The sequence below is a fragment of the Salmo salar genome, chromosome 02 (assembly GCF_965601325.2).
Source record: "Salmo salar chromosome 02, fSalSal1, whole genome shotgun sequence".
Taxonomy (NCBI): Eukaryota; Metazoa; Chordata; class Actinopteri; order Salmoniformes; family Salmonidae; genus Salmo; species Salmo salar.
Genome location: NC_138292.1, coordinates 65,127,501 through 65,138,000, shown reverse-complemented (window position 1 = coordinate 65,138,000; position 10,500 = coordinate 65,127,501). Strand labels below are relative to the sequence as shown.

The following is a 10,500-nucleotide window of genomic DNA, read 5'->3' as shown; positions in this document are numbered from 1 at the left end:
TCTGACAAACTAGTGCCAAAATGTCTCTCCGTGCATCCTCTGTGACATCTAGGAATATTTTAACTCACTTAACCCCAACATTTCTTCAAGTTTCTCTTGTTTTAATATGGTGAAACTTTATATAAAAAAAATATAAATAAAATTCTCAAAAGAAACATTGAACATCTAATAGTCAAATCATAGTGTAAAAGTAGATGAGGCGCCTCCTGAGTGGCGCAGTGGTCTAAGGCACTGCATCGCAGTGCTAGCTTAGCCACTAGAGATCCTGGTTTGAATCCAGGCTCTGTCACAGCCATCCGCGACCGGGGAGACCCATGGGCGGCGCACAATTGGCCCAGCGTCGTCTGGGTTAGGGGATGGTCTGGCCTGCATGGATGCTCTTGTCCCATTGCGCACTAGTGACTCATGTGGCAGGCTGGGCGCAATGCATGCTGACACAATTGCCAGGTGTACAGTGTTTACTCTGACACATTGGTGCGGCTGGCTTCTGGGTTAAGCGGGTATTGTGTCAAGAAGCAACGTGGCTTGGCTGGGTTGTGTTTCTGAGGACACACGGCTCTCGACCTTCGCCTCTCCTGAGTCCGTACGGGAGTTGCAGCGATGGGACCACGAAAAAGGGGTAAAAAAAATAATATTTAAAGTAAAAAAAAGTAGATGAGCTTTGTAGTAACCTGGTATATTTATGTTTACCAATAGATGGCAGTATTGACTCAAGACGGGTTTTCGTTCCGCATCAGTAGCCATTTTCTGTCTGCCATATATAACCATGCTTGAGAAAGCCTCAGGTAGCTTACGCCAGGTGCATTAGGGAATGTTATTCTAAGTTACAATTAAATACTAAAATATACTTATGTGTCCGGTGTCATCAATCTAAGAAGCATTTTAAGATACTACATATTTGGCGATGAGGATGACTATGGAGGACTGCGTTGGATCTGTTTGCCACGAATTCAACGGAGTGTTTGGCGTGCGACGCTGGATGTGAGACTCAGGTGAGCGGTGGAAGATTCGGAAGGATGATTCCCTGGATACGGATAGAACAAATGATTGACTGCGTGAGGGGAGAGAGAATCGGAAAAGATGGCTTTGGCAACAATGGGCTCGCTACCACCATTTGATCCTAAAAATCAGGAATGGGAGGTGTACTGTGAAATAATGGACCATAAGCCTCTGATCTCTCTGTTCCATGAACAAAAGCCAGTACCACAAATGGTCTCTCCAAGAGTTCAACGTTGGGCTGTGTGGCTCAGGGCCTACGAGTACAGAATAATTTACAAACCAGGTAGATACCATGGAAATGCTGATGCTCTGAGTAGGCTGCCCATTCCACAAATCATCACTCAGGAAGGAGAAAATGACCAAGTCTTGATGATCGATGTGTTGGATGGAACACCGGTGAACACAGCACAAATCAGGCAATGGACTTCAAAGGATGTGACATTATCACAAGTCCATGAATTTATCCTGAAAGGATGGCCTACCGGGACAGAGCCTCAGATCATGCCTTACTATGCTCGCCGCTTGGCCTTGAGTGTTGGAGATGGGTGTGTTCTGTGGGGTTCAAGAGTAGTAATCCCATCACAAGGGCTGGGTATGCTACTGAAGTTATTGCACCAATCGCATCTAGGTATGTCGGGAATAAAAAGCCTAGCGAGGTCATACGTCTGGTGGCCAAAGATGGACCAGGATGTGCAAAATGAGGTTAGCCTGTGTACAGATTGTCAGAGTAACAGGAAGTCACCCCCCACCGCACCATTACATCCATGGGAATGGCCAGAAAAACCATGGACAGGACTACATGTGGGCTATGCTGGAACCTTCCTAGGGAAAATGTTCCTTGTGCTGATTGATTCTCATTCAAAGTGGATAGATGTTTACCCCATGAACACGTCAACATCGCACGCTACGATTGAGAAGTTGAGACAAAGCTTCAGTGTCATGGGATTGCCTCAAATGTTGGTTAGCGACAATGCTACTTGTTTTACAAGCACTGAATTCACAAGTTTCATGAAACAAAATGGAATTCAGCATGTAACGTTGGCCCCTTTTCACCCATCTTTAAACGGATTAGCAGAACATACGGTTCAGACCTTGAAGGAGGGGATGAGGAAGATGCAAGGGCCCAGCATTGAAACAAAGGTGTCCAGATTATTGTTTAGCTACAGGATCACTCCTCAAGCTACAACTGGGTTGTCACCTGCAGAAATGCTGACGTCAAGGAGGTTAAGATCAACCTTGGATCTCATTAGGCCAGACCTGAAAGTGAAAATACAACAAAAGCAATGGAATCAAAAACGGAATCATAACAACAGAGCCACACTCAGACGTTTCTCACCTGGAGATGATGTCTACACAAGAAACTATGGGTTTGGTCCTAAATGGATTCCAGCTACAATTGAGGATTGCCCATGACCAGTATCCTATACTGTGATCATCAGAAGTGGACAAAGACTAAGGAGACGTGGATCAGATCCGAGCTCGAATTCCAGTTCCATCCGTGGACATGGATCAATGCTTAAACGAGCAGGACAGGACATTGGAACGCTCCCCAGAGTTGCAGTTGAACAAACAACCTGAGACCAACAAGTCTCAACCATTTCGGGACGACCTCCTCCTGTGAAGTCTCCACAAAAGGACTTTGTTTCACCATCAGGGGGTGAAGTGCTGGTGGCACCAGCTACACCACCTCTGAGATCCTCTATTAGAGAGACGTCCGCCAGACTATTTCAGATCGTAAGGGAGATCATGTTTGAAAAAAAATGTAATATAAAAATAGCATGTGATTGTTATGAGAAAATCATAAAATGTTTAGTTGGCCGCTTTGGGCTATAAATTGGGTTATTAGCTTTAAATGGGGGAATGTAGTAACCTGGTATATCTATGTTTACCAATAGATGGCATGTTTGACTCAAGACGGGGGTTTTCTTTCCGCATCCGTAGCTGTTTTCTATGTCTGCCATATATAACCATGCTTGAGAAAGCCTCAGGTAGCTTACGCCAGGTGCATTAGGGAATGTTATTCTAAGTTACAATTAAATACTAAAATATACTTATGTGTCCGGTGTCATCAATCTAAGAAGCATTTTAAGATACTGTTCTACTCTTTTTGGCCAATTTTCAGGTGTTTTGTGGTGGGAAACTGAGTGGGTCAAGCATAACACGTCAACCCTGTTACCCAACTTGCATTCAATTGCACCTCCCTGTGGTTCCCAACAAGCTTCCATTCCCCGTCACAAGGGATTTTATGGCTGATTTAAGATGAAATTGTCAACCCTGCCACAGTTGTTACTTTATTTGGCACTTAATAGGCATTTAGTATAGTATTTTTATGTATTTATCCTCTTCAGATGGGAAAATGTGTTTTTATGAAGTTGAACATTTTCAACTTTATGACAATGTAAAAAGTAGGTGACACCAAGTTACACTTTTCAAAAGGCAACGGATTGGTGGAATGACCCAACTAATTGAATGTCAGGTATAAAGGAGAAAGCAAAAAGAGTAAAAAAAATACATTTTCTTAATTAGGACGCTAGATAATTGAATCATAGCACAAGGGTGTAGGCTACGACTCAGACAGAAAGAATGTCTTTAGATCAGTAGCGTGAGGTTCTCTGTAGTTCCTCAGAGGTGAGGTGTGTGTCTTTCCCATAAGCCCACTGATGTTACACAGGATCTCATGTCAAACATGGACAATGGCACTCGTTTGTTAAGTAGTGTAGTGTATTGGATCGTAAGGTGACCCCGTTATTCACAATAGATGGGTTTGGACCATAAAGAGAGAAAAAGTAAAGAACAGAAACAGGTGACCTGCTCTTATGAAACCAAGTGATGCTTTCATACTATTCACAATACCTTAGGTATATAGTGGATGTGTCAATATACTTGGTACCGGTAGTTTCATTCAAATACACTATATTGTCAGGGTAAACACTTATTCAATTATTTTCAGTTTCAGAGTGTGTACAGTACACAAATTAAAGTTGGTGTTTGGTTTCATATTGTAAAGACATACAGTACAGAATGGCGTGATTGATGTGTAAAGACAGTGGGTCCAAAATTCTAATGCAGCCAGGTAAGAGACAGAATATTATTTAAATGTTTTATTTAACCAGGCAAGTCAGTTAAGAACAAATTCTTATTTACAATGACGCATACCCCGCCCAAACAACACTGGGCCAATTGTGTGCCACCCTATGGGACTCCCAATCATGGCTGGATGTGATGCAACCTGGATTTGAACCAGGGACTCGCAGTGACGCCCCTTGCACTGAGATGCAGTGCCTTAGACAGCTGTGCCACTCCGGAGACCCAAGTGTGAGTAATAGTGAAGGAAATGTTTTCGTGGGTAGGCTACCATGTTTGGCATGACAATGACCATATGATTTGGCAAGTCAGTACAAACAGATCTGAGAACAGCCCAGCTTTTCTTGCTAAAACAGAGGAAGTAAATACAAGCAGTACAAAAGAGAGAGAATATCTGTTGTGCCAACAAGAAGATGCCATATAACATTTCTGTTGTAACAACATGGCCTGTTATAAATGGAGTTTCTTTTACCAGCTTTACGGAGAAATAGGGAAAGGAAGCATAGCATGACTAATTCAACAGTTTTTTTCTATTGTATATTCTACAAAATCAGGGATCATCAACTACATTCAGCCGCAGGACGATTTCTTCTTGAGTGGATGGTCAGGGGATCGGAACATAATTACAAATAAATTGAGCACCCGCGGGCCGGCAGTTGGGAAACCCTGTTCAAAATTAGAGCAGGAGTGCCGCATTCAGTCTTCCCCGAGGTCAAGAGGGCCTCACTTTAAATTGATTATGTTTCTTCGCTGGCAAAATTAGCAAAAATCTCTATCCATTGCTTTTGGAATTTTCCCATGCTCCCTGATTGTCTTGCTTTTGTTCCGATGACGGTTAGGAAGCTGGGCAGAGTGAAGAGACTGTAGATGTAGGGCTATTATCATTTCCAAGGCTCGACCTTAAGGTTTGTCCACTTGCGTGGGGCAAGTAAAACAAATGTTGGACAACCAGAATATATAGATTTCAGTACAAAAAAATCACAATATCAAACAATTACTCCGGTCAGAATTGGATCAGACAGCAGGGTAGTAAATTGCCTATATTCCTATTTGCTATAGCCTATTTCAACAAATGTTAAATTTACAAAAAGCAAGAGGACAATGTAGACAGAGCTAAGAGTCTCACCAAAGCAGCGCAAAATATCAGGTCAGAATCTTCTTTTTTTTTCTCTCTTTCTTGAATATCGGATGATCTGGGCCAATAGTCAGTCTATTTTAATAGCGGACACTCCGGTGTCTTATTGTTATAGAATCCCAAATGTTCTATTTCCTCTCCGTTTTATATGAATATGACTTGGCCTAGTACACCATTCTTTCAGCTAAATACATGCTAGGTTTCTCCTGCCGCGCAATTTCATGATCAAACATTGAATTAATCAAACGGAGTTCTAGGCTATCTCAGAAAGTTTTAAGTTGTTTTAGAATACCTCAAACACATGGGAGGCCTAAGGTAGTAATGAGAGAGATATAAGATACAATAGAAAGATATAATTTTGAACAAGCCTTGACAGTTGACCAACGCATTATAAGTCAGAAATGATGCATGCATTCTAGGAATGCGAACCGAACGACCAAAAGCCTAATCCTACTAACTGAAATATCATAAAAGCATTGACAAATTAAAGTTATGAAGAGTATTTTACAAACAATTCTAATGAAGTGTTTAATGTCCTAAAGTTGCAGCTTTCAAATGGGAATAATTATGAAAGTCGGAGTCTATGCTATTCTCATTCACAGATTTATTTTGAATTACATATATTTTAGGCCACAAGAACTGAAATTGAGCAATACCAAGATCGACAAATATAATGAGGAGTCAAAGGAAAACTTAGGCTTCAGCTGAGGAAAGCTGATGAAAGAAATGATGCGTAGTTGGCCTAGACTTATTTCCATGTTATTCTAGCCATGTGAAACCTACTTACAACACATACTGGCATATAGTAAGTAGCCTAGATGTGAATCAGTGTATAGTTATCCAGTTGTGAGGAGAGCAGAGTTGCTCTGCAGTCCACAATGATTTACAACCTATCACAAGACGCACAGCCAGCCATCGTTGACTGTGTCACTGCTCCATCTGCACACTTCGGCACACACAGGGTCACACAGCAGTAATCATACAGGAGTAATCATACAGCAGTAATCATACAGGAGTAATCATACAGGAGTAATCATACAGCAGTAATCATACAGCAGTAATCATACAGCAGTAATCGTACAGGAGTAATCATTTATTAGGGGGTGCTGCTGCACCCTCAGCACCCCTAATTCCCACGGATATGTGTACTTCACTCATTTTCAGTCACTCTTTTGGCCTGTGTGACAGACCTTTTTTTGGGGGTACAAGTGACTTCAGAAACAAGTAAAAATTCTGTCCTACTTGTCCAAAGGACAAGTGGCTAAACAGGTTAATGTCAAGCCCTGATTTCTACACAGTTTCAATATTTAAGTCATTTCAATGCAGATTAAAATATATATATATATTATACAAAACAAACGTACCACGGGCTGTGTGTTTGACACCCCTGCATTAGAGAAATCTTACCTAACCAAAGATTGAGTAATCCTTCAAATCAAGCTTTTTATTGATTTTCATTCCTATTTTGATTACAATTTTATAATCTACAAATCAGTGGTGCAAGTGGGAAATCAATTATTTTGTGTTGAACTGCTTTGTGATAAAATCAAGTCTTGCATCCATAAAGTAGCTAATGTGGTGACTGCAAGGTACTATATGATCTGTCACCACAACGTTCCCCTAGCTACAGTATCATCAAATGTACAATATACATTTACTGTGTATTCCATTAGTTAATAAGGAATATAATTATTTAGCTAACTGAATAATTATATGTGAGGAGTAAGATTTCCCTAAAGTCCCCTATGCCATCTCAAGCAAAGGTATTTTCACTCAATCCAGGGCACAAATATGACCTATGACCTCACACTAAACACAAACTCATGGCTGCTCTCGTCATAGAAATATAATTACTAGAGCTGACATCCCCATTCTAGCAATTATATTTCTATGGCTCTTGTGACCTCTAGCCAGCCTAACTGATCTAGGATCAGAGCTTGCCCTTTTTCTTCTTGGTCCTGGTCTTCCTCTTAGTCTTGGAGTCGATGATGAGCTGAGACTGGTGCTTCAGTATCGCCCTGGTGATAATGTCACCCTCATCGTCCCCGCTCTCCTCCTCTTCTGAAAGAGAGGGAAAAGAGAGAGGGATTGCGAGATAGAGTGTGTCTGTGTGTGTGTATGCAGTATTGCGTCTGATCCCATCTCACCATCATATGGGTCCTGTCTCTGAGCCTCAGGCAGCTTGATGCGGGTGTTGCAATGGGGCAGCTTCCCCTCGATGCTGGCATGGAACTGACACAGACACAACACCACAGACACAGAGAGACAGTTGTTCTCATCATAATAAGATGTCAAAGGGAACATGTTAGTCAAGGAGATCTGTTAATTCAACCATAGGAGTTGGCTATAAAGCACAAAGATCTGGGACCAGGGCTTATGCCTTCAAAATGTAAAGGCATACAACTTGAGACCAGTCAAAGCCAACATCATTAGAGAATCCCAGACAGACATTGCTACATCACAAGCGCTAACGGTATACCACTACCCGTACCCTCTGACTCCTGAACAACCCGTACCCTCTGACTCCTGAACAACCCGTACCCTCTGACCCCTGAACAACCCGTACCCTCTGACTCCTGAACAACCCGTACCCTCTGACTCCTGAACAACCCGTACCCTCTGACTGCTGAACAACCCGTACCCTCTGACTCCTGAACAACCCGTACCCTCTGACTGCTGAACAACCCGTACCCTCTGACTGCTGAACAACCCGTACCCTCTGACTCCTGAACAACCCGTACCCTCTGACTCCTGAACAACCCGTACCCTCTGACTGCTGAACAACCCGTACCCTCTGACTGCTGAACTACCCGTACCCTCTGACTGCTGAACAACCCGTACCCTCTGACTCCTGAACAACCCGTACCCTATGACTGCTGAACAACCCGTACCCTCTGACTCCTGAACAACCCGTACCCTTTGACTCCTGAACAACCCGTACCCTCTGACTCCTGAACAACCCGTACCCTCTGACTGCTGAACAACCCGTACCCTCTGACTGCTGAACTACCCGTACCCTCTGACTCCTGAACAACCCGTACCCTCTGACTGCTGAACTACCCGTACCCTCTGACTCCTGAACTACCCGTACCCGCTGACTCCTGAACAACCCGTACCCGCTGACTCCTGAACAACCCGTACCCTCTGACTCCTGAACAACCCGTACCCTCTGACTCCTGAACAATCCGTACCCGCTGACTCCTGAACAACCCGTACCCTCTGACTCCTGAACAACCCGTACCCTCTGACTCCTGAACAATCCGTACCCGCTGACTCCTGAACAACCCGTACCCTCTGACTCCTGAACAACCCGTACCCTCTGACTCCTGAACTACCCGTACCCTCTGACTCCTGAACTACCCGTACCCTCTGACTCCTGAGCACTCAAACACACACCAGACTTCAAGGTGGCCGGCTGGCTGTGACTCGTTAATAATCAAGATCAAACACCTAATGGCCGTATTTCCATCCAGGAACAGATAAGCTATTCAAGCACCAGTGCACAGATTAAAGAACATGGTCTGTATGTAGCATCTAGTCTGGCTGGCGGGGCTGGTAAAAATCTTGGGAGTACAGTAGCGAATGGATGGAAAATAAGCAGATGGTTTCAGGTCATAAAGCTTTACCCTGGCAGGACCTATTTGAGTAGGTGCTCCATGTACTGTCTGAAACACCTGTCTGTCTCTACAATACCCAATTCACTGTGGGGAGCAGCAACCACCGAAAAATAATGAGTGTACACATGGGTACTGTCAAATTGGCCTGGTCTAAGGGTCTTTTCTATTCTTTAAATTTCTATGGCAACAACAGTCAATGTTTAACGAATAAGGAAGAGTCCTATCTCTGATCCTCTCCTCCATCTCCTTCATGATGGCCGCCATGTCCTTCCCCTTTCCCTCCCCTTACCCCCACCTCTCCTCCTCCCTCTCCCCACCTCCTCTTCCTCCATCTCCTTCATGACGGCGGCCAGGTCCTTCCCCTGGAGCTCCTCCTGCAGTAACAGCAGCTTCTGCTCTGACTGGGACAGCAGCTCCACCACGTACTCCTCTGAGCCGGGGGGCAGCTGGGGCTCCGGGCCCTCACCCTGGAGGAGGGGAGAAGGTGTTCGAGGACACAATTGACATAATGTTTCTGAGCACCTTCACATTTATTTACAAGGTTTCCCAATGCAACTTGATCTAAAGAATCGGACAGGTCTCAGGTCAGTGTACATTATATTGTTAATGGGGTCTTCTCTGTACCAGCTTGATGTGCTGCAGTTTGTCAGATAGGTGTTCCACCCCGGCCCGGACCGTGTTCAGGGTACGGGTCAGCCAGTCCAGACGTTCCTTGGCGGCGTCGCGCCTCCCCTGCTCCGCCTGCAGGTGGCGCTTACAGTCCTCCAGCATCTGCTGACCACTGTAGAAGACAGGACAGTAAGAAATATCCATCAGAATGACTTTACAGACACACTCAACTCAACACTAGGAGAGAAACCTTCCAGACCAACTTCTGTACAACAACAAGTTGCTTGATTGGTCTTCTCCCACAATGTACAATCGTCAAGGATCTGTTCTGAGGGTCACTGTTTTAATAAATAATACCTTCCGTTGAAGGTGTCAGCATCCGCTTACAACTTCTCTGGTCTGCTATGTTTGCTTGCTATGTAATCCCTAACCCTTGACCTCTAACCCCTGCCCACTGACCTGGAGAGCTTGGTCTCCCCGGAGTACTTGATGTCCTGGAAGTGTTCCTGCAGACGGTCCCTGTCCTCCTTCAGCTGTAGCAGGGTTACCTGGTTCTCCTTCTTCAGATCCTCCAGGTGCTGCTGGGTGTCTCCCTGGGAGATGAACCTCTCCACCACCTCCTGCATAGGGACACGGAGATGGATGAACACACACGCACGCACACATACACGCACGCACGCACACACACACACACACGCACATATAGATTAATACGCACGCACCCACACACACACACATATAGATTAATACACACACACACACATATTAATAGCTGAAAAACACACAACACTTGCATACACATACATGGATACAGTAAGTGCACAGACAAACTAACACACATGTACCACGCACACACTTGCATACAAAGACACACAAAACGCACACAAAATGAAAGAATCATATAAAATGACCTCTTCTCCGTACCCGTGTGTCAGTGACCCCCGTGGCCTCCTTGATGCGTCTGAAGGCCTCCTCGAAGGTGGAGATGGCCCTCTCCTCCTCCCCCAGCCCGGTGGCACTGCGCTGGGCGTCGCTACTCAGCTCGTCAGGCTGCAT

The 10,500-nt window shown here is 44.5% G+C and overlaps 1 protein-coding gene across 2 annotated transcripts in view; it reads right to left on the bottom strand.

Moving 5' to 3' along the window:
- Nucleotides 1-5,805: 5,805 nt before the first annotated feature.
- LOC106589514 (outer dynein arm-docking complex subunit 3) overlaps nt 5,806-10,500 on the bottom strand; it is an 8,776-nt gene continuing 4,081 nt past the window's right edge. The window contains exons 9-14 of one of the 2 annotated variants that reach the window (XM_045707672.2): nt 10,369-10,500; nt 9,904-10,064; nt 9,460-9,616; nt 9,153-9,302; nt 7,366-7,450; nt 5,806-7,279 (exon numbers count right to left, since the gene is read on the bottom strand). The exon at nt 10,369-10,500 is cut by the window's right edge and continues 15 nt beyond it. In XM_045707672.2, the coding sequence (XP_045563628.1) occupies nt 7,149-7,279; nt 7,366-7,450; nt 9,153-9,302; nt 9,460-9,616; nt 9,904-10,064; nt 10,369-10,500 (816 nt within the window). In that variant the 3' untranslated portion in view covers nt 5,806-7,148. Of the gene's footprint in view, nt 7,451-9,152; nt 9,303-9,459; nt 9,617-9,903; nt 10,065-10,368 lie in introns of both variants that reach the window. The other variant, XM_082965967.1, reaches the window with a different exon arrangement.